A 24814-nucleotide genomic window follows, 5' to 3' on the forward strand; every position below is an offset into this window, starting at 1 on the left:
TTAAACTTTTACTTAAAAGTGAATGTTTTTTATATATAGTATATCTTCTTTCCTACTGCCATTATATTCTCATTTTTTTTTTAAATTTTTTTTTCAACGTTTTTTATTTATTTTTGGGACAGAGAGAGACAGAGCATGAACGGGGGAGGGGCAGAGAGAGAGGGAGACACAGAATCGGAAACAGGCTCCAGGCTCTGAGCCATCAGCCCAGAGCCCGACGCGGGGCTCGAACTCACGGACCGCGAGATCGTGACCTGGCTGAAGTCGGACGCTTAACCGACCGCGCCACCCAGGCGCCCCTATATTCTCATTTTTTAAAAATATTTATTTATTTTGAGAAAGAGAGAGCAAGCATGTGAACCGGGGAGGGGCAGAGAGAGGGGAGAGAGGGAATCCCAAGCAGGTTCCTTACTCATTGTGGAGCCTGATGCAGGGCTCAGTGTCAGGCACCATGAGATCCATGACCTGAGCCAAAAATCAAGAATTGGAGGTTTAACCGACTGAGCCACCCAGGGGCCCCTATATTCTCATATCTTAAATATATTATTACTGATGGATTTAATCTTAAATGATATTATGCATAGGATTCTTATTTTTTGTAGAGAACAAAAATTTGTAAAAATGTTTAGTTGAATAATTTTCTCCTTCTTTTGCTTAAGTTTTGTTATACGATCTTTTGCTCATAATAACAGTGCATCTTAGGAAATGTGAAATGTTCATTCTTTGGATATTCTTTTAAAATGTTATATTTGTAATTAATTATACTTGCCTCTATGTGTTTATGTGAAAGTACTTCCCCAATGTGACTAGCTTCTTTGAAAATATACTGCTGTATCATTGTTAAGCTATGAGTAGCAAAGAATTTAATTATTGTAATTCTTTGACATTGGTTCCTCTTTTATGTATCCTCTCTTCTTCAGATCTTAAATTGATGATTAAGCTATGTATGATGGGCATGTTGTGAAAGCAGAGGGTAGCTTTTCTTCATGCCTAAATAATAAAGTGAAGGAGCAGTAGGACTACATGTTTTGGCTGTTATGTCTTGTAAATTGTTTTTGTACTTGGGGGAATGTTAATTTCTGTTAAGGTCTTGAGTTCTGATACTAGAATATGGACTGTAGGAAGTGGGGAAGTCTTACTTGTTATTTACAGAACTTTAGAGTGTTGAATAAAAGTCAGAATTCCTTGCTCCGATTTATGGTTGGAGATAGACATTCATTCCTTGTGTAATTTATCTATTGCTTTAAAGTGGAAGCCTGCATACCTCTCCTCCACCACAGTGTCTTGATTCCCCTTAGCCTCTGTTTTGTATATGCTTTAGATTATGCTAGAATACCTTCTTATTCATTTTATTTTTCTGATAAAAGGCATATAAATTTTGCTTATGGACAATCCTGAAAAGCCATATACCATCTCAAATTACTATAAAATTAAAAGTGTAGGGTTTAGGTTCAAACACCTACTCACCATATAATTAGTGGAGACAGCTGATTTTCCATAAACAAAAGTATGATCAAATTCTGTGGCCAAGCAAAAGTGAGATACCCAATGTTAAAAAAAAAAAAAAAAAAGGCAGGATTACGATGTTGGAGAAGGGTTTATAGCACAGTGACCTAAGATTTACTCTTAGGGTTTTATGACCACATGACTAAAATGTCTGTTTTTCTCTTTATGTCACTTCTAGCAGTAGTGAGACTAATATGTAGAACTTTCAAATGTCAGGGAAATAAAGCAAAGAGAGGGAAGTAGGACTCTTAATGGACACTTTACATACTTATTTAATTCTCACAAATCCATTATGAGTTGTAGGTAGTTACTATTCTCATTTTACAGAGGAGAAAACAGGCTCAGAAAGTTTATGTGACTTGTCCTCCCAACGGTAGCATGCAAATATACTGTTTTATTTTCTTCAAAATGCTTTTGATTTATTTGAATTCTTTTGACCCATCTGGAATTCATTTTATTATGAAGCATGACTCAAAACTCCTTCATCTGCATAGTTCTGTTCAGTTATACAAACATTTACCAAAGAGTGACACTTTTGTCAGCCCCATCTTTCCCCTGTCCTATTAAATGGGCAGTTCTCTTGCCCTTTCAGTGCAAGAAGTCCTATAGCTCATGCATTGGTTAATTGTATTTCAGTGCAGTGACATTTATTGAACCCCTGCTATTAAGTATTTCAGCGAGGATGCTTTAAGTTATAAGAAATAGAAAATCCGATGCACGCTGAGTCAGACAATTCATTCTCAGGTATGTGTAAACTGGCTCCAGAGTAGGTTAATTCAGTGATTCAACAAACATCATCAGGGACCCAGGTTCCTTCCATTCTTTGGCTCTATCATTATCATTGTGTTTGGCTTTGTCCTCTGCCAACTTCCCTTGAGGCTGCAAGATGGCTGCTGTTATTTGAGGTGTCACGTACAGACATGATATTTTCTCATGAAAGGAACATATTTCTTTTTAAAAAATTTTTTTAATGTTTATTTTTGAGAGACAGTGGGACAGAGCACAAATGGGGGAGGAGGGGCAGAGAGAGAGGGAGACACAGAATCCAAAACAGGTTCCAGGCTCTGAGCTGTCAGCACATTCGAGCAGGGCTCAAACTTACGACCTCAGCTTAAGTTGGACACTTCACAGACTGAGCCACCCAGGCACCCCTAGATATTTCTTACATGTATCACTTTCAAGAGAGAAGAAATTTCCCCCAGAATCCTTCTGAAGACTTTCCCTCATGTTTCACGTGCCAGCTTATTACCATCTTCCTGTATTTAAAGTGAACATTGGCAAGAGTAATGGGCCACCATTTTGGTTTAGATTACACTAATCAGAACCATCCTCCTGATGCTGAGGAAGATCTCCCTACTTCTTTTTTTTTTTTTTTTAATTTTTTTTTTTCAACGTTTATTTATTTTTGGGACAGAGAGAGACAGAGCATGAACGGGGGAGGGGCAGAGAGAGAGGGAGACACAGAATCGGAAACAGGCTCCAGGCTCTGAGCCATCAGCCCAGAGCCCGACGCGGGGCTCGAACTCACGGACCGCGAGATTGTGACCTGGCTGAAGTCGGACGCTTAACCGACTGCGCCACCCAGGTGCCCCAAGATCTCCCTACTTCTGGGAGCTCATAGTCTTGTGGAGGAAGTTGGGTGGCTTGAACAAAATTGACGTTAAATTAGGAAGGTAGAAGGGGGAAATAATTGTTGAGGTAGGAGAACCAATAGTCTTACTATCTACTGTGTTATCAGTAAAATGTGATGCTCAGTTCTGGGGCTTAGCTTACTCAAAGCACTTGAAATCTAGCTTGAAGATTGAAGTAAAAAATAAGACAAGGGGAACTGTCAGTTTTTATAGGTAGTTTAGTGAAGGTCATGCAGAAGAAAGAGTAGGAGAAAGAGTAGTAGAGAAAACAAGTTTGAATCCTAGCCAGACACCTTTCTAGTTATAATTAGAAGAATGATTTGTGGTTTTCTGTTAATTTTTTAACAATACAGCTTGAGTTTATTTATTTATTTATTTTTTTAAATTTTTTTTTTTAATGTTTATTTATTTTTGGGACAGAGAGAGACAGAGCATGAACAGGGGAGGGGCAGAGAGAGAGGGAGACACAGAATCAGAAACAGGCTCCAGGCTCCGAGCCATCAGCCCAGAGCCCGACGCGGGGCTCGAACTCACGGACCACGAGATCGTGACCTGGCTGAAGTCGGACACTTAACCGACTGCGCCACCCAGGCGCCCCAGCTTGAGTTTAAATATACATATTCTCAATTCCTCATTTCATTTTTGAGATATTCAGGATTTTTTCAATCATATTTTTATCATGGTCATGTTATATTTATAACTAGTAAACTAGGAGTTAACATTTTGATTCTGATACAGGTTGCTAGCTAGTATTGGACAAGTCAGTATTTCTGATTGCTATTTGTCCTGGCTATAAGATGAAGTGGTTCAACAAGGCAATTTTTGAGATTTTTTTGTGCCTAACATTTAGTAAAAAAACCAAAAAAAACCCTCAAAAACAACAACAACAACAAAAAACTTATATGGAGTAAGATTGGAAGCAGTTGCTTTAATATATTTACCAAAGAGAGCATATGAGTAAAATTTAATGTACATTTCCCACATTTTTTAATGTTTCATGTGGTAGTAAAAAACAATTTAAGCTATTATGATTTAGTTCTGAATCTTTTAAAATTGGCAAGTATCTTTGGAAGTAGATGTTTACTATAAACTATTAAAATAATAGTTATTATAAAATATGTTGAGATTATTGCTTTGTATGTACAGGCATTTTCCAGACAACTTTAAGGTACTAAAATATTGCCTAAAATTTTTATTGTGTAGTCAGGAGTACTTGGACTACTCTATAGATTAATTTTGGGGAGTAACCCGATGCACTGACATTTAGTATCTAATCTGAGAAAGGTATTTCTTGAATAATGTAATACCTTTGCTGTTGAGCATAAAAATCACTGGCTTAAATGTACATTTTATGCCTACTTGTTCAGGTCATTCTGCAAGGTGCTGTGGGAGAAAACAAGATATTAACTGTGGTTTCTGCCTTAACTTAAAAGTCTTTTTTTTTGAATTCATGTTTGTCTTTTCCTAGAAAATAGTGAATTCACATACTTATTGGTTTGGCTTTTCAGTTTAGATTAGACCAAGCATCAGCTGGTCTTTCTAAAAATCATGTTTCCATATAAAGGTTCTGTTTTTTTGTTTTTTGTTTTTTCTGTAAAAAGAATTACCAGAAATATTCAAATTGCTTAGAAGAGTCTAGGATATGTATTTTTTTTTTGACACCCATAGTTTTCTTTTCTTTTCTTTTCTTTTTTTAATTTAAACCCAAGTTAGTTAACATATAGTGTAATAATGGTTTCAGGAGTAAAATTAGTGATTCATCACTTACATATAACACCCAGTGCTCATCCCAACAAGTACCCTTCTTAATGCTCGTACTCATTTAGCCCATCCCCCCACTCACCTCCCCTCCAGCAACACTCAATTTGTTATGTGTATTTAAGAGTTTCTTATGGTTTGCTCGGGTTTTGTTTTTTTTTTCCAATCTTCTTTTTCCTTCCCTTCTCCTGTGTTCATCTGTTTTGTTTCTTAAATACCACATATGAGTGAAATCATATGTCTTTCTCTGATGCCGCTTATCATAATACTTTCTAGCTCTATTCATGTTTTTGCAAATGGCAAGATTTCATTCTTTTTGATCACCGAGTAATATTCCATTACACACACACACACACACACACACACACACACACACACACACACACACACATCTTTTTAATTCATCAGTCAATGGACATTTGGGCTCTTTCCATAATTTGTCTATTGTTGATGGCACTGCTATAAACAGTTTATTTGAAGATACAGGGCATATGCCCTCTCAAATCAGCATTTTTGTATTCTTGGGATAAATACATAGTAGTGCAATTGCTGGGTCATAGGGTAGGTCTGTTTTTAATTTTTTGAGGAACCTGTTCTCCAGAGTGGCTGCATCGGTTTGCATTCCCACCAGCAGTGCAAAAGTGTTCCCCTTTCACCACATTCTCACCAACATCTGTTGTTTCCTGAGTTGTTAATTTTAGCCATTCTGAGAAGTGTGAGGTGGTATCTCATTGTCATTTTGATTTGTATTTCCCTGATGCTGAGTGATGTTGAGCATCTTTTTATGTGTCTGTTAGCCATTAGGAGGAAATGTCTTGAAGATAGATGAATTTGCATTAGTGGAGGAGCTTTTTCTTCAGATCTGCACAAACCTGTATATTTTGAAAAGCCAGTATCAAATGGATTGGTCTTTTTAAGCAATCAACAGCATTGGTATTATTACCTGTTTTTTCCATGTTCAGTTTCCAACTTATGCAATGATATATTTTAAAGTGTGTGTAAATTTGACTCTGCTTTCTGGTTTCTTAAGGAAATATTTTAAGTACTTGTGTTCTAAAATAGCTGAGTGATCACACCTGTGGCTTAACACAGAGTATAAAGTCTGCATATCCTCTGGCTTTAATTTTTCCTTCAACCTTTTATGAACATGACTGTACAGGGTCTGCAGAAGGTGTGTCTTCCCTTGTTGCTTTTGTTTTTATTCTTGGGATCCGCTAAATTTCCCCAGCTAAATAAAATGAAGATTACTTGGGATTATCTGAATATACCTCCTGCTCCTGCCACAAGATGGATATAACCCGAATAGATGTGTTCCCACTTGAGCATTGATTGGTACACCTTCACACTGCTCTGCACTTGCTGAGATAATATTTAAAAATCCACCTAAAAGTAAAAGCCTTTGTCCTTTACTAATGGTTGTCCTATAAAGTGCTTCACAGAAAGAGAACTCTTATGAAAATGCAATATATTTTTATAATTAAAAATTTATCTAAATGCAGAATTTATTTTATACCAAACAGTCACTGTTTAGTTACTATCTTGTCAAATATTTATAGTCACAAATGTACACCATTTGTTTTTGATGAGTATCTCAAATAAAGATAAATGTAGGAAGGGGGAGTGAAAGTACAATTTCATGGGAAATGGAATTTCAATTTCAAAGGGAAAGGGCATGAGTTGAAGTTTTATGTAGTGAGTTTATAGTGATTTTGCTGCTTCTCAGACTGGGAGAGTTAGAAGGTAAAAAATCTATATGTGAAATAAATAAAAACAATTTTTTTCTTCTTTCCAGTGCCCATGTAATCTTGTAAAAGGTGTTGAATGCAAGATGTTTGAGAGAGGACAAACAAAATGTTTGTGTTGTGTGTTATTCTTTACTCATAATAAAGGAAAGTGTTCATAGTATGATCCCAAAACTAACTGTTTGTTTGTTTATTTGTTTAGGATGGATTGGATGCTTTGGTATATGATTTGGATTTTCCTGCCTTAAGAAAAAACAAAAATATTGACAACTTTTTAAGCAGATGTAAGTAATTTTTTGTGGAGGTTAATGACAGACTCTATATAATGAAATATTAGATAATTCAGGCCAATATTTTTTTTTCTTCTGTGTACTCTTTGGTTATTTCATCAGTAATTCCTACATAAAATAATAGGAAATAAGAAAGAAACTTTATTAGTTTATTAATATGAATGCCTAACAGGAGAATATTTTATAATATTTTATAAAATATTTTCCAGAAAAGGGAACGAAAAGTAAATGGCTAAAATAAGTAAGTTAAAATAATCATATACATACATGCATATTGAATTTCAATAGTGTTATATTTACTCTTTATTTTTCTTTTGTAAATTATTAGCTGTTTCAATACCTGCAGGTAAGAACAGATTGCATATGAAAAGCTCTCCTACCAATGAGATAATGAGAATTTTCTCCATGGAAGGTGGCTTATATATTAGGTTTTACAGATTTTTTTTTCTAAAAACTTTTTTGGATTTTGATATTAGATTTAATCAATTAAAACTTGATTAAATAATTTATTAAGATAGTTTTAAACTTTAATCTTAAAAAATGACAATAAGATTTGGATATATAATATTCCCACTCCATTTCTTTATTTCTTTTCTGTACATAGTGATACATTTGGGGTAGGCTGGTTTTAAAATATGTTAAAATTCAATTTTAGTTATATATGTTTTGTTAGAAAATTTTATTTTTCTAAGTAGTAAGATCTTTTTACTTCGTTCTATTTCTATATCATTTTTACACTTTGAAATCTTGCCTCAGAATTTTAATTTTTTTAAATCAGTTAATCAATTTAATTTTTTTAAGTTTCTTTTTTATAAAAATATTCAGTCTGATTTAATTTTGTAATTGGTGCCAGAGTCTGAATTGGGAACTTTTTAAGTATAAGTTTTCTTAATTTCTCACATCTTACTGAAGTTACAGGACCATTTTATTACTGTTACATTTGCTTATCAACCTAATGTACTCAAAAATAGAGCAAAAAAACTAAAAAAGTGGAGAATCTTGACCATTTCTTATTTGATGGGAGGCATAGAATAAATGCTTATTAGTACAAGGGGGTGGTGCTTTATGATTTTGTGAAATAGGCTAGCAAAGATTGGAACGCATGCTTTCTTAAGCTATTACTCATTTTAGTATACAATATTATTACTTTCATAATAGTAAATATGCCTTTATATTACATATTTTTATAAATAGAAATATCATAAGCCACAGTAGAAATAAGTAAAATAAAGTGAAAGTATAAAGGCTAAAGTAAATTTTTAACTGATAAATAGTTTAGTTTTTAAATTGGAGAAAAGTACAGAGTAACATAACAAAATTTTAGCAAATTGGATCTAGCATTATGTAAAAATTGTGATAAAGAAGGGTGTATACCAGGATTACACTGTAAAATTTAAGGTTCAAAAATCAATTAGTGTAATTTACCATAGTAATGTATTAAAAAAGAAAATCCATAATATCATTCAGGAAATGCAGAAAATGCATTTGATAAAATTAGGTATCCATTCATGATTTAAAAATATCTCTCTGAAAACTAAGGAAACTTCCTTACCCTGATAAAAAGAATCCACAAAAAAACCTACAGTTAGATTGTATTTAGTTGTGTATGACCAAATGCTTTCCTCGTAAGATCATGAAGAGGCAAGTCTGTCTGCTCTTACCACTTTCATTCAACATTGTCCTGGAAGTTCTAGACAGTACAGTAAGGTAAAATAAAAAAAAAAATCATATAGATTAAAAAGGAAGAAGTAAAAATTCAGACAACATGCTTTTGTATACATAAAAATCTCAAGATTCTACCAAAAAACCTACAAGAACTAATTAAGTTCAACAAAGCTGAAAATTAGAGGATTAATATGCAGAAAGCAATTCTATTTCTCTATATTAGCAATAACTGATTTGAAATTGACATAACAAATATAGCATTGTTTATAATAGAAGCAAAAACAAGGCTAATTTAAGGATAAATTTGACAAAATATGTATCAGACTTGTATACTGAAAACTACATATTACTGAGAAATTACAGAAGACCAAAAAAAAAAAAAAAAAAGAATGTATATTCAGTGTACATGGATTGGACAGTTCAGTAATAATATGTTAAGAGTCCTCATATTAACTGATAAATAGAATCCTTTATTCTCAGAACCTGAGAAGCCTTTTTTTTTCTCTAAAGTGACCAGCAATTCTAAAATTCATATGAAAATGTGAAGGATCTGAAATAGCCAAAGCAATTTTGGAAAGTAAGAGCCAGGTTGGAGAACTAATACTACAAGATTTCAAGATCAAGACAGTATATATTAATGAAAGAATAAATACATAAAATAAATAGAACAAAATAGAGACTTCAGAAATACATAACCATCGATTTATTTTCGACAAGGTAATTCAAATGCAAGCCTTACTTCACACCATATATAAAAATTAACTCAAAATTTTTCATAGACCTAGATTTAAAAGCTAAAATAGCACTTCTGGAAGAAAACACAAAATATTTGTGACTGGTTAGGCAATAATTTTTTAGATGGGACACAAATAGCACAGACTACTTTTAAAAGAAGATAGATGAGACTTCATCAAAATTCAAACTTTTTCTCTTCAGAAGACATTGCTAGGAAAATGAAAATAAGAGCCATAGACTAGGAGAAAATAGTTGCAAAACCTGTGAAAAGGGAAAGAATGGTCTTTCAACAAATGGTGCTCAGACAACTGTTTATCTATAGTTAAAAGAATGAAGTTGGACTGTTAACTCACACCATATACAAAAGTCATTCAGAATGTAAGAACCAAACTATGAAACTCTCTATAAAGGAAAACATTGGCATAAATCTTCATGGTCTTGGATTAGTCAGTTTCTTAGATATAATACCTAAAGTTTAAGCAACTAAAGAAACAATAAAAAGACAACCCAATTTAAAAATAGGCAAGTCAATTGAATAGACATTTCTCCAGAGAAGACATACAGATGGCCAGTATGCAACATTGTTTAGTCATTGGGCAGTTCCAAATTACCCACAGTGAGATACCATAACACATCTATAAGAATAACTAAAATTTTAAAGTTGACAATATCAAGAATATATGAAAATGTGGAGCAATTGAACTCTGGCATGTTGCTGGGTGGTTTGTAAAATGGTAAGGCGCTCTGGAAAACAGTTGGCATTTTTCTTATAAAATTATACATGCATTTACCTTATGACCCAGGAATCCCACTTCTGGGTATTTATCCAAGAGAAATGAAACCAAATGTACACATAGAGACCTCTATGAGAATGTTTAAGGTGGCTTTATTCAAAATTGCTGTAAACTGGAAGCTGCTCAAATGCCCATCAGTTGGTAAATGGGTAAACAAATTGTGGTATATCCATATAATGGAATACTCAGTAGTAAACAGGAGTAAATTAAAGTAAATTAAATTAAGTAAATTCTGATATGTGCAACAACGTCAGTAAATCTCAAGAACATTGTAGTAAGTGGAAAAGGCCAGGCACAAAAGGGTACACTGTATCATTCTGTCTGTATGACATAACATCCCCCTTTAATTCAAGTTGTATTTCACACAGAGTAATAGATCTTCAGGGGATGATCATATTTTACATTATGCAATTATATGGATATTTATAGCTTTTGTTATTGAGTACATCAAAATTTTTTACTAAAGGTGAATGTTTAAATTGGTTTTTGTTGACAGTTATCATATATAGTGATCTAAAAATATACCTGGAATGTGGGATAAAATCATTCTCTTCAGTAATTCAGCTAAAGTCTTACTAGAGTGTAACAACTTTAAAGTATAGCAGTTTGAAATATTTTAAACTTCAGGCCTAATTATATTACAAGCTGTTAATTTTCATCCCTTTGTATTGAAGAATGTTTACAGACTAAAAGGGAAACAATCTGACCATTTAACTGAATAATTAGTTAAATATAAAGATTTGCTTTTCTGGACTCTGGTGTATGATACCTGAATGAAAAGGACTACAAAGAAAATGTTTATCATCCTCACATAACTAATAAATATTTTAAGGTGAATTTTAAGTCAGGGTTAGAGATCCAAATAAAATGGTGGGAGTTAGTCACATTTTAGAAGAAACATGTTTAGGGGAGTGCATTGGGAGGAGGAGAAAGAGAAAATTTGGGAACAGTGATTATGACTATATATTTGTAAACCATTATGAATGCCACTGAGACTTGGGGTATAAGATTGTTAATTATGTTAGTAGAAAAGCAAACTTATTAAACAAATCTAACAGTCTAAAAAAAGATAATAGAGGAGGGAAGAGCAGTGTGTGAGAAATTCCATGAACCTGAGAGTAAAAATATGATAGCATTTGTTTAGATAAAAACAAACAAAAAAACCCTAGAAATGATACTTAATGGTAACATACTATAGCTTTTCTATTCAGTTCATTTTAGACCAGTGTTTCTAGTCTAAAGTGGCACTGTTGACATTTTGGGTCAGATAACACTGTTGGCAGGAGGGGCTGTCCTTTGCATTGTATGATGTTTACCAGTCAGTATCCCTGGCCTCTACCTTCTAGATGCCAATTGCATGCTCTTTTCCTTCCCTCAGTTGTGACTGCAAATTGCTTAAGTCAAATCTCACTCCCAGCCTTTCATACAGTTTGCTATATAACCTTTCAAGTTACATTTAAAAAAAAATTTTTTTTAATGTTTATTTTTTGAGAGAGAAAGAGGCAGAGAACAAGCAGGGGATGGGCAGAGAGAGAGGGAGACACAGAATCTGAAGCAGGCTCCAGGCTCTGAGCTGTCAGCACAGAGCCTGCACCGGGCTCAAACTCACAAACTGTGAGATCATGACCTGAGCCAAAGTTGGAGGCTTAACCGACTGAGACACCCAGGCACCCCCAAGTTACATTCTTATCTGTACTGCTACTCTTTGTTTCCTTACACCTCCACCATACAGCTTACATTTACTTTTTAGAAGATACTTTGATATCATCTCCACAGTACTTTTCAGTGTTGCCCTCCTCCTTCTAAAATTCCTTCTAACCCCATCCAACTTAAGAGTCATCCTTTAAATTTCAAATTAGGCTTCACTTTAGTTTCCTAGCCCCTTGTGCTAGGTCAGATATACTGCTGCTAGGCATGTGCTTTCATGGCATCTTGTGCACTTATCACAGTTAGGTTATATTTATTTTTGTGATTATTTGATTAGTATCCATTCCTCTTCTTCTTCCCTCATCAGTAGATTGAAAGTGTCATGAAACCTGGGGCATTTGTATTTGTATAGCAAAACCTGACTGAATATTAGTTACTCATTAAATATTTGTTAATGTATTAGAGCTTAAATGCTGGCTTGTTAGAGATGATCTAGAAAGTATCCTTTTGTTAGTAGAGTTTGGATATGATCATTGTCTTTTTAAATTGTTTTTTATTACCACATATTTCAAATGAATTGATGATAATACAATACATATCTACATGTCCATGATCATGAATAAGTTAGTAGTTAATTCTTTGCCCTATTTGCTTTTGATCTTTTGTTCAAAATAAGATGTTAAGTTACACCCTAAGCTTTGGGCCTCATGTCTTCCTCTTCCAGATGTGAACACTAGCCTAGAATTGATATACGTATTTAGTCCTTGTTAAACTTTCTCAGAATAGTGATTTCTAAAAAGAAAGCCACCCACATAAAATCACCAAATCAAAAACAAGCATACAGAAAGATCAACAAACAAGCCACATATGACAAGAACAAAATAATTTTGGTTGAGATGTAGAAAATAAATTTCTTTCAGAAGTTTCTGTTATTTTAAGGTGTAAATCATTGTATGTATCATTATATTAAATCATTATATCAAAGGATAATTTACATTTATCGTTGTAAAAGGGTTGTATCTTAAGTTTTTATTTTTCCAAGTAATTATATTTCGTAACCAATCATACAATATTTTAATGTTTCATAAGATGGAGTTTAACTTCTGTTTTCTCTTTTCCTTCCAAAAATGAGATTAAACATCAAATTAGGTATTGTTTATATGCAAACAAGCATAAATGATCATTAGAAAGTTTGTTCCTCCTTCTCCTGTCTTGAAGTTTTAATATGTCTTTACTCTGGCATGTTTTAAAACATAAAATGCTTTTTTTCCATGCTTTTAAGATTTGTAAAATCATGAAAGCTTTCTGCTTCTTAAATGATTATTATGGTAACCGAATGTTACTGTTACCTTTAAATTAGCTATTCATTGCCTGGTGATCAAAATCAGTGAGCAGTTATCTTGTATTAAAAAACATGAAGGAGAAATAAATTATTTTCAGTTCAGCATATTATGCTGATATTGTCAGTGAATCCATTGTTCATCTAAAGAAGTAAAAACAACTTGACTCTGTTTGCCTTAGCTGCTTGTAGAATTACACAAAAGGTACATATTACTCAATAGAAAAAGGAACACGTTTTCTCTTATATATTTCTCTTATAATAATAAAGCATCACACATTTTTATGACTTGTAGAAAACCCCTTATTTTAATGTTGGTGGTTAGTTTCTCCTAAGAGTATCTCATTATATTTGTAAAATCATGTACTATAATATTGAAGATGAGTATTACATTATCTATAGTAAAATAAAGACCGTTTTATCTACTTTGAATACAAAGTTTGATGTAGTTAGAGATGTATACTTTTTGGGGAATTCTAAGGAGCAACAATGATAAAAACAATTTATGTACTACCTATATATGCTATTCTACATTTAAGAAGGATAAATGTGAGAAGAAGAAGATATAAATACATAATATTGATCATGTGTTGTGATTAGCATACAATTCCATTTTCAGGTTCTTCTGATAAAAATGTAAAACTACCATTTGGTAGTGGCATTTAAAAACTCCACTGCTAAGTATGAAGGTATAAAAATGAGCATGCATTAATGTGGGACATATTTCAGCCAGAAGGCATTGAAATGTACTAAGATTTTGACAAGTTTGATTGTGTGTGTGTGTGTGTCTGTGTGTGTGTGTGTGTGTGTCTGTGTATGTGTCTGTGTATTAGATCTATAAATGGCTTACATATTTTGGTGACTAGCACGTGAATGGTGAATGTATCTCTGTTTTGGGGAGATGGGAACAGGATTGTAGTCCTAATATATTGGGATTAATTCTTCAACTGTATACTGAAATATAAGAAAAATAGTAATTTTTGAAGGAAATGAACCAAAAGAGAGTCCAGAAGCATACTTTTTAATTATATGAAAATTTGAAGTAAACTTAACATGACACTTAGTGTCATTGGGAAAAAGGTAGATTGTTCAGTAATTTATATTCGATATCCATATGAAGAGAAAATGAATTTCAGTCTCAAATGTAAAGACATAAGGTACTAGATGAATTTAAATGTATTATATTTATAGTCTTCAAGTAGGGAATGTCTTTTTGGGGGGGGGGGAATGTCTTTTTTTAAAAGCAAGATTTGAGGACTAGCAACTGTAAAGGAAACATTGACAGATTTTTGCCTTATCAAAACTATGTAAGGAAAGAAATATTTAAAGAACACTAATAAACTGAAAGAATTATAATGTATTTAATAGAATTATATTTCTAATATAGGAAGAGATCCTTCTAATCAATAAGAAAAAAAATTTTTTAAATGGACACAGTAACTGAATATGTAGTATAAAGGAGACAATCTGTAAATGACAACTGAGTAGTTAACAGTTGAACAAATCCATTAATATTTCAACAAATATGGGTTAAAATAAGAAATAGGCTCCCCTACCCCCCACATCTGAATGAGAAAAATAAGAAAGAATAATACCTAGGATTGGTGACTGTTAAGTGAGAGTGAAAATTGGTGTAGTCATTTTGAAGGGCAGTTGGACAGTGTATTTTAAAACTAATAATGTTCATGAGCATAACCTAATCTTTTACTTAAATATATCCTGCAAAAACAGCTCTATAAGTGTACAGGAATGTTCATCATAGCAAATCTGTGTTGTTAGGTCAAAAAGTTAGAACACAAACATAAATCAATGGGTGAAATCTTTCAGCTATCCACAGTGTGATACTTTCCATGAAAAGTAAGTTGCAAAATACTTTCTATGTCAATAAATATAGATAATACATTTTTAAAAATGAATATGTGTATTGCATTTAATGAATCTATCTTAATTTAAAAAAACTGTTTCTGTAATGGTGGACGCTTAGGGTCCTTCCGGTTTTTCACTATTATAAATAAGGCTGTGATGAAAGTTCTTGTACATACAGTTTGATGTGTACTTGCTGCTCCTTTCTTTGGAGTGAGTCCAGGAATTGCTGAGTCAAAAGTTATATCCAGTTTGCATTTTGATACTTCGTGCCAAATGCAGTTTTATACCAGAAGGTGGTATAAAAGTTGGAATTTTAAAAATAGCCATAAAATTGAATAAACTATGCAGTGTGACCTAGTATATTACAAAAGCTTGTTTGAAGCTATTACAAATAAAATAACACTAAATTAGATTTTTTAAAAAGAAATGTTAAGTATCCTCTTTATTTTTAAAATAAATTATGTTATAATAAACTTATGGAAGAGTTGCAAAAATAGAAATTCCTGTATGTCCTTACCCTAACGTTAGTATCTCCTGTAATCATGGCTCATTGGCAAAAATAACAAATTAAAATTGATGTATTACTGTTAACTAGTTAAATACTTAAATACCAGTTTTTCCACTAAGCTCTTGGTTCCAGAATCCAATCTAGAGTATTACATTGTATTTAGTTTTCATTTCTTCTTAGTCTCCTCTAGTCTGTGATAGTTTCTCAGTCTTTGCTTATTTAAAAAAAATTTTTTTAATGTTTATTTTTGAGAGAGAGCATGAGTGGTGGAGGGGCAGAGAGAGAGGGAAACAGAATCTGAAGCAGGCTCCAGGCTCTGAGCTGTCAGCACAGACCCCGACCTGGTGCTTGAACTCATAAGCCACAAGATCATAACCTGAGCCGAAGTTGGATGCTTAACTGACTGAGCCACCCAGGCACCCCAGTCTTTGCTTATTTTTTATGACCTTTTTTTATGACAGTTTTGAAGATTACTGATCAGGTATTTTGTAGTCAATTTGTGTTTGTCTGATGTTAGACTGGGGTTCTGGTTCTGTGATAGCATCATGATTTATCACTGGTAATGTTAACTTTTATCACTTGGTTTAAAATAGTGTCTGTCAGGCTGGAAAATTACTATTTTCCCTTTCCAAAACCTGTCGTTTGCAATCTGGTTACTTGTTCTGCCCATACTTATGGTCAGGGTGATCAGTAAGCTCCACCTCCAGACTCAAAAGGTTGTATGTAGTCTTTCACACAGAAGTTTTTTATTTTGAAAGTCTAATTTATCAATTATTTCTGTTATGGATTGTGCTTTTGGTGTTGTGCATAAAAATCATTGCCAAACCCAAGATTGATTCATTAAATAGTTTTATTGAGATGTAATTTATATTCTGTAAAATTCATTCATTTAAAGTGTACAATTCATTGTTTTGTGTGTATTTTTAGTTGTGTAGCCATTACTAGTCACTTTTAGAACATTTCATAACCTCATAAACCCCATACACATTAGCAGTCACTCCGCATTTTCCCCTAATTTCCCCAGCCCTAAGCAAGGACTAATCTATTTTATGTCTATTTAGTTTCCTATAGGTAATAAACATTACCTATAGATGGAATTATATGTGGTCTTTTGTGACATTTTTTGGACTTAGCATGATTTATTCAATGTATTATCTATGTTGTAGCATGTATTCTTTTTAATTGCCAAATAATATTCCATTGAGTAAATATACCTACCACATTTTGTGTATCCGTTTATCTATTGATGACCATTTGTATTGTTTCTACTTTCTGGCTACCATGAATAATCCTGCTATGACTGTGAACAAGTATTTGTAGACTTGTGTTTTCATTTCTCTGGGGTAGATACCTAGAAGTGGAATTGCTGGGTCATATGGTAATTCTATGAGAAATACAAGATTGATTTTTTTTTTTCAACGTTTTTTTATTTTTGGGACAGAGAGAGACAGAGCATGAACGGGGGAGGGGCAGAGAGAGAGGGAGACACAGAATCGGAAACAGGCTCCAGGCTCTGAGCCATCAGCCCAGAGCCCGACGCGGGGCTCGAACTCACGGACCGCGAGATCGTGACCTGGCTGAAGTCGGACGCTTAACCGACTGCACCACCCAGGCGCCCCTGATTTTTAAAATATATACTTTTATTATTTTGGAGTAAATATGTGTGACTTTTCTTTTGTTCCTGAGTAGGTAAAAGCTGCATGTAGTTGATTGTCTCCATTTATATCATTAAATGTTTTTAATGTTTCAGTATCATTGAGTATATATGTACATCAGGGACGTATCCATGAATGAAGTGTGGTCTCTATCCTTAAGGAAATGGGAATGTACTATATGTACTATATACTAGAAAAAACATAGCTATATAAGCGATTTCAGTCCAGATTGATAGATGAAATAATCAAGTAGTAGTGGTGTCTCAGAGGAGAGGGAGTTATTCCATCTGCTTGAGAGGATCAGCAATGGCTGAAGAGGAGATACATACAGAATTAGATATTATTTGATAGTAACTTAGTCAGATAAAGTAGGACAGGTCACTTCAGGCTGATGATCAGTATCTGCAAATGTATGGAGATGTGAAGCAGTATGGTAATGTGGGAAATTGCAAGTGACTGGACATTGGTAGAGCATACTGGGGGAAGTAGAAATAAAAGACTGGAGAATCAGACAGTGACAAGGTCTAAAAGCCATTTTATACTGTGTTAAGGAGTTTGGGTTTATCTTCCTTCCCCATCTATTTCTCAAACTGGATTACTCTGTGTATGTGTGCGCTTGTGGGTGTGTACACTGGCAAAACACGGCACATCTTCCTGGAGTTTGAATTTTGTTCAAAGATTTGGGCATAAAATAATTTTTGCATTGAAATGATCAGATTTTTATAGAATTGAATATTACATTGTAGATTTTATAGATAAGTTTTATGTAATTTTAGAGCCTTTTAGAAATGCTTTGTTTGACTACTTCAAAAGTATAAAGGTATACTGGTTTCTTTAGGCAAAGAGTAGCAGTATTTTGGTCAGTGTATTATGCATAGCTTTTATTACCATATTTCATCCTGACATTTTATTTATTTTTTTATGTTTATTTATTTTTGAGAGAGTGAGAGAGAGAGAGACAGAGCATGAGGGGGCGGGGCAGAGAGAGAGGGAGACACTGAATCCAATGCAGGCTCCAGGCTCGACACTGTCAGCACAGAGCTGGATACAGGGCTCGAACTCATGATCTGCAAGATCATGACCTGGAGCCAAAGTCGGACACTTAACCAGTTGAGCCACCCAGGACCCCCGTCCTGACATTAAAAAAAACTTATTTAGCAATTGGGATGTGTCTTACAGTCTATAGCGGTACATAAAATTATGGTACAGTTTATAATCTTGGATCCTAGACTAGGCAAATATGTCTTTTTCTCAGTAGAAAGCAATAGTAATTATAGAAAACTTGAAATATGTGAGTAATAAAATACTCTGAAATCACACTGCACTCAGAAGTGACTATAATTTTTGTTTTGGTGTAGTTCCTTCTGGTCTTTTCTGTTTACACATACCGATTATGTATTTGTGTTTATATATTTGCGCAGTTGTTTATTGTTTCTTTGCTCAACATTGTATGTTGACTATTGTTCTATATGATTATTCTTTTAACAACACAATTTTAAATGTCACCTGATACTCCATTATATGTATGTAAAATTATTTAATATTTACATTTTAAAAAACATTGTAAAAATCTTGGTTCCACATTATATCTAATTTCCTTAGGGCAAATTTCTAGTAGAATTCACTGGATATGAAGCGTGGTCTTTTTTTTTTTTTTTAAGATCCTTAAGAAAAATCATCCATTTGATTGCTAGAAAGTTAGATTGAAGACTGTATAAGATTGAAATCTTTTTGAATTGTTGGAACCCTGAAACTATAAATTATAAAACTTTCTGTCTCTTTTGGCAACTTGTGATTATTTAGAGACGGATTAGCTAGTTAGTGGCCTGTCAAGATTTATGGTGTGTATTTGTGACTCAATTTGCCTATTTCATTTTTTGCTTACTGTGCTGTGGAGCAATATTTCACTTCTCTGAATCTTAGCTTTCTGCCAGCATCACTTGACTCAACACAGTAGACAATCAGATATTGGTAAAAGGGTCTAATGGTAACATAATCCTATTTATTGGTCTTAGAATTAATGTGGGCTTACCAAACTTATAATTTTATATGAAATAAATTCAGTAAAGAACAAAGAAGTTGATATTTATTATAGGAAAAAATAGAACACTGTAAGAAGGATTGGAAGTTTTGAGACTTTTGCAGTTTTAGATAAGGTAACTAGAGTGGTACTCACTAAAAAATGACATTTGAGAAAATCGTTGAAGTACTTGAGAGAACTAACCAAGCAGATGTTTGAGGGAAGGGCATGATATACAGAGGAATAGCCAGTGTGAAGTCTTTAAGAGCGGAATATACCTGACATGTTTGAGAAGCAGCAAGGAAGAAGCCATTGTGGCTGGAGAGGATTGAGCAAGTAAGAGAATAGTAGGATAATGTCAGAGAAGTAAGGAAATAGGTAGGCTGGGTCATGTAGAGTCTTGTAAGATCTTTGACTTTTGCTCTGACTGAGATGGCAAGACATTAGAGAGTTTTGAGCAGAGGAGTGACATGCTCTGACTTGTGTTTTTAAGAATATCACCCAGGGTTAAGAATAAACTATGGAGAGGCAAGGAAAGACACAGGGAAATCAGTTAAGAAGCAATTATAGTAATCCGAGGAAGAGATGATAGTGGCTTAGTCCAGCATGTTAGCAAGCAGTATAGAGAGTGAAAAGTTGGAGATAGTGTTTCAAAGGTAGAGCTAGCATATTTTTCTGAATGATAGGATGTGGTATGTAAGGAAAAAAAGGAGTCAGGAATGTGCTCTCTAGGCTTTAGCAAAATTGAACTATCAGTGGAAATAGGAAGATCACAAGTAGAGGTTTTGGATCAAACCATCTCTTCAAGTTTCATGCACATTAAATTTGAGAGGTGTGTTACCCAAGTAGATATGTTTTGTAAGCAATTTGAATATATAAATCTGAAGCTTAAGAGAGACATCTGGACTACCAATCAATAAATCAATAAAAATTTGTTGACATGTAGATGGCTTTTAAAGCCCCCCAAAGAAATAAATATAGAGAAGAAAACACTATGAAAGACTGGGCCTTGAAATGCTCAGTGTTAAAGAACTCTGGGAGAGGAGGAAGAGCCAGCAAAGGCAACTGAGATGTAGCCACTGAGTTTGAAAAAACATCCATAGTGTTATTGGAAGAATGTGGAAGTCGAGTAAAAAAAGTAAACCAGCAGAGATGGACCAAACTGTCAAAAGCTGCTGTTACGTCAGGATGAGGACTGAGAATTTGTCATTGCATTTAACAACATGTTGGTAGTCTGTGACTTTGACGAGCAGCTTTGATAGAAAGGTAATGGCCATAGCCCACCTAGAGTGGATTTAAGAGCAAATATGAAGAAAGATTTAGAAACTGAGAGGAGAGACAACATTTGAGGGTATTTGCTGTAGTGGAGTTGAATAATGGGACAGTAGCTGGTGAGAGAAATGGGATGAAGAGATTTAAGATGAGAATGAAAGTAGCATGATCTAACCATAGGATCTGGTTAGGAAGGCGGAAACTTAATGATTCAAGAGAAAAAGGGTAGTATTGCTGAAGCAATGTCCCTGAACTAGTGAAAAAGAGTGTGACATCACTGGTGAAGAGATTGGTATAAAATAACAGTATTCTCCTGTAGTAAAGGTGCCCAAATATATGAGTGCCCATGCTGACATTTAATTATATAGGTGTGTGTGTGGTGACAAATCTGTGGCAGTTTTCTTGATGGTTTCATTTGCTTCAGAGTGGTAGCCAAAAAGGTCTTAGCTATGAATGAGGATCAATGGGAGAGCTGTGTGAGGTTTGAGAAGAGGGAAGAAAATGTAAAATATGGTCTCTAGCAGAATGGGAGAGTGAACAGACTAGTGAAGTGTGAATGCCAAGCAGAATTAGGGGCCAGCTTTATGTTTGTGATTATGAATTTAAAGTGGGATCAGTGGGGCGCCTGGGTGGCGCAGTCGGTTAAGCGTCCGACTTCAGCCAGGTCACGATCTCGCGGTCCGTGAGTTCGAGCCCCGCGTCGGGCTCTGGGCTGATGGCTCAGAGCCTGGAGCCTGCTTCCGATTCTGTGTCTCCCTCTCTCTCTGCCCCTCCCCCGTTCATGCTCTGTCTCTCTCTGTCCCAAAAATAAATAAACGTTGAAAAAAAAAAAATTAAAAAAAAAAAATAAAGTGGGATCAGTCAATATGATTTTATGTATTCATCCAGACTTACTTAACTGCATGGGTACTAACAAGAGTTAGTTGGAGAATTGGATTTAACTAGGATTATGATTTTGACAAACTAAGGACAATGAAGCAGAAGAGAGCCAAGAAGGCATTAAAGATGTATGCAAGTGAGTGATTGTAATAAATGACCATGTAATGTAATTTGGGGAGATAAGAAAGAGAAGCTGTCTGTATATAGTGTATGTATATGTGTATGTATATATATACATAGTAAAGGAGAGAAGTTTAAAGGTATTGAGAGGCCAGGTTATTAGAAGTGTCATCTATGGAAATATTAAAATCTTAGGAATTAAAACCGGTGAATGTTGGAGAGGTCAGTAAACCAGGAACTAAAATTGTCTAGCAATGAGATTGATGACCCAAGAGAGGTAGCTTACATCAGTAATGAGAGGTAGTGAGAGATATAACCTAACATATAACATGAAAATCAAAGCTGGCAGATTTAGGGTGGGAAATGTAGAGATAGCAATTCTTCTGTTCCATCTTCAGGGCCGGGGGTATAAGACATGTGTGGGGGAGGATAAAGGTCACCACTTGAGAGCTGCAAGGGAAGCAGTGTTCTTAGTGGGGAGCTGGGTTTCTATTAGAGCACTGGTTGGCAGACTATAGCTCACAGGAAAAATCTGGCCCACCACCTGTTTTTGTATGCCCCATGAGGTAAGAATATTTTTTATATTTTTTAAATGATTGATAAAAGTTCAAAAGAAGGAAAATATGACATATACAAATTGTATGAAATTCAGATTTCAGTGCCCATAAAATGAAGTTTTATTGGGACATAGCCACATTCATTCTTTTTTGTATTATCTGTGACTGTTTTTGTGCTACAGTGTCTGAATTGAGTAGTCCAGACAGAATTCCTACAGGACATTGTTATTGCTTCACATGGCTACTCAGCTAAATCACAGTTGATACAATTACAGCTGAACAGAGTTTAATGTGTATCACCATACGACAGCATTTTATTTTATTTTTTTTTACCAGTGCATACACCATTGTGTCAAAAAAGAGAAAAGTGAACTTTGAATGTTACCATTTTGAGGCACAGTCAAGTGTGGATTATTTTGTGAAGTTAAATGGCAAAGCATTGTTTATTATGCAGTGACACTGTAGCTGTGCTGAAATTATATATATTCACATTACCAGAGTCAGCCCTCATCGTCATATTCCCAAATCACAGGAAAGCAAAAATAGAAAAAAAAAGAAAATTTGAAATGGAATATCTAATTACAGAATTTTATTCACATAAGTAAAAAGGAATGAGGCTGTGACCTTACATTAGTCTATGAGTGGCTTGTTAGCCAAACAGGGAAAGCTGTTCACCAATGGTGAGTGTTTGCAGCAGCAAAAAAAAATAAAAAATAAAAATATTGTGTAGAGAGAAAAATTTCCTTAAGACCATTAGCTTTTTGGCAAGAACACTTGCTCAAAGAATTGAGGTCATTGAGAGCAACATCAGTAGTCAATTAAAAAATAAGACGAACAATTCTGAGTGATTTTCCTTGATTCGTGTTTATTTTAGGAGTCAGTGCTGAGTTTGGAGTAACTAAAGAATTATCCTCTCTGTGTAGTCTGCATGGAACAAGTATAGGCAAGAATATTTTTAAAGAAAGATGAGAAAATAACAGGTACAGTTTGAAATGGAGTCTGCTAAGGTGTGTTACAAGTGATAGTAGTTAAAATTACGTATGGTACAGAAAAAGGCTTAGTTGGACAAATTGACAAAGCTTGTGCAAACAGCAAGGTGGTTGAAGCCTATATTTATTTATTTTATTATACATCAGCAGATACTTTGTGGAAAATATCTGAATCTATCATATGTTATTTTACCACAGTGTAAGTGGTACATCATTCTTTCTTGTGGACTTACATCATCAATTCTGTAAATTTTTGTTAGAAATTGGAACTGAACATCCAATTTATCTTAGTATAAAGCAAGTTGATTGCTTAGCAGTGGTGGTGTTTAGTTGTGATTTTTTTAAAAAGATTGTTACAGACTAAATTTTGTGTAGTCCCATTCCCCCCACCCCCCCCCCACCCCCGCCATTTATTTTGTCAAAGCCTTAAACCCCAATGGCTGTATTTGGAGATAGGGCCGATAAGGAGGCAATTAAGGTTAAATGAGGCCATTAGGGTGGGGCTCTGATAAGATAGGTTGGTGTCCTTAACCTTGTCTCACACATGAGATCAAGTGAACACACAGAGAAATGGCAGCTGCCAACAAACGAAGAAGAGAGGCCTCACCAGAAATTACACGTTGGTTCCCTGATCTTGGACTTCCAGCCTTTAGAACTGTGAGAAAATAAATGAATGTTGTTTAAAGCACCCAATCTATGGTATTTTGTATGGTAGTATGAGCTATCTAAGACAAAGACAAGATGAAGGTTTTTCTAAGTGAGAAGAGCCATGTTCAATTGTCACTGAGTTTCCATTAAACACTGATTAATTTTGGAAGTTAGTTTTTGTCCCAGACTTGGTAATGTTTCTTAATGAATACAACCTAAAATTAACAGGCAAAACAGCACTTATTATGCCATATGTAAATTAATAAAGTCATTCTGACAACTAATGTTGTTTGAATCATGAATCAAGCTGCTTTATATACTTCCTGTGCTGTCAGAAATTAAAACAGGAAGCAAGATCATCATTCCCATATAAATTTGCAGCAGATATATTTTCTGAGCTCCAGCAACAGACTTTGTAGCCTTTTTATCGCTCTAAACCTCATATAACCAGAGCTAGGGATCCTTTCTCAACTCCACAGCCTATTATATAACACATCCTGGTTCAGAATTCTTCTAACTTTCATCTGGAGCATTACAGTACTCTTAAAATTCTATCCACTTCCAGTATTGTCCTTATCCAGTTCATCTTTTTACATATTTTCCAGAGTGGGTTAGCTGAAATGTAAATTTAACTGTGTTTATCTGCCTTATTTCCTTTCATGATGTTTCTCCGCTCCCAACAGATCCCACAGGACTCTCAGGGACTGCATTATGGAAGAATTCAAAGTAGATGAGGCTCCAGCCCCTCTCTGATATCCCCACCACCACACCACTACCCTCCTGAAGCAGGGCACTTTCTTTTATCTATTTTACATATTGAGTTGCTTTAAATTTTATTGTGAGAAGGATTTTTGATGATTAAAGTTTTATAGCTACTGGTCTACAGGTAAAGTTCAAGCTCCTTAAGCAGTTTGGGGTTCTACAGTGCCTCCTTTGAACCCTTGTCACAAACTTGATACTTAAGCAACACAGAACTTTCTTCTATGTAGTTCCTCTGTGCCTTTGCTTATATTACCCATCTGCCTATAGTATTCTTTCTTTTCTTCTCCCCACCTGGCTAATGGCATTGCTTCATTTTAGACTTGTTTCAGGTGTTATCTCCAGAAAGTCCTTTCTAGCCACCTCCCTCCCAGGCAGGTTGGGGTTAGGCATCTTTCTTAGTGCTCTACAAACTGCTTATCCTCCTTACAGCT

General features: G+C 34.5%; 1 protein-coding gene across 3 annotated transcripts in view; it reads left to right on the forward strand.

Moving 5' to 3' along the window:
- The window catches only part of ROCK1 (Rho associated coiled-coil containing protein kinase 1), a 158605-nt gene that overhangs the window by 30126 nt on the left and 103665 nt on the right, over positions 1-24814 (forward strand). For all 3 annotated transcript variants that reach the window (XM_047086920.1, XM_047086919.1, XM_047086918.1), the window contains exon 2: positions 6840-6921. In XM_047086920.1, coding sequence (XP_046942876.1) covers positions 6840-6921 — 82 coding nt within the window. The remainder of the gene's footprint in view (positions 1-6839; positions 6922-24814) is intronic.

Source organism: Lynx rufus, unplaced genomic scaffold (genome assembly GCF_022079265.1).
Source record: "Lynx rufus isolate CCGP_SWC_20201006 ecotype Redwood Valley unplaced genomic scaffold, mLynRuf1.p SCAF_22, whole genome shotgun sequence".
NCBI classification, from domain to species: Eukaryota; Metazoa; Chordata; class Mammalia; order Carnivora; family Felidae; genus Lynx; species Lynx rufus.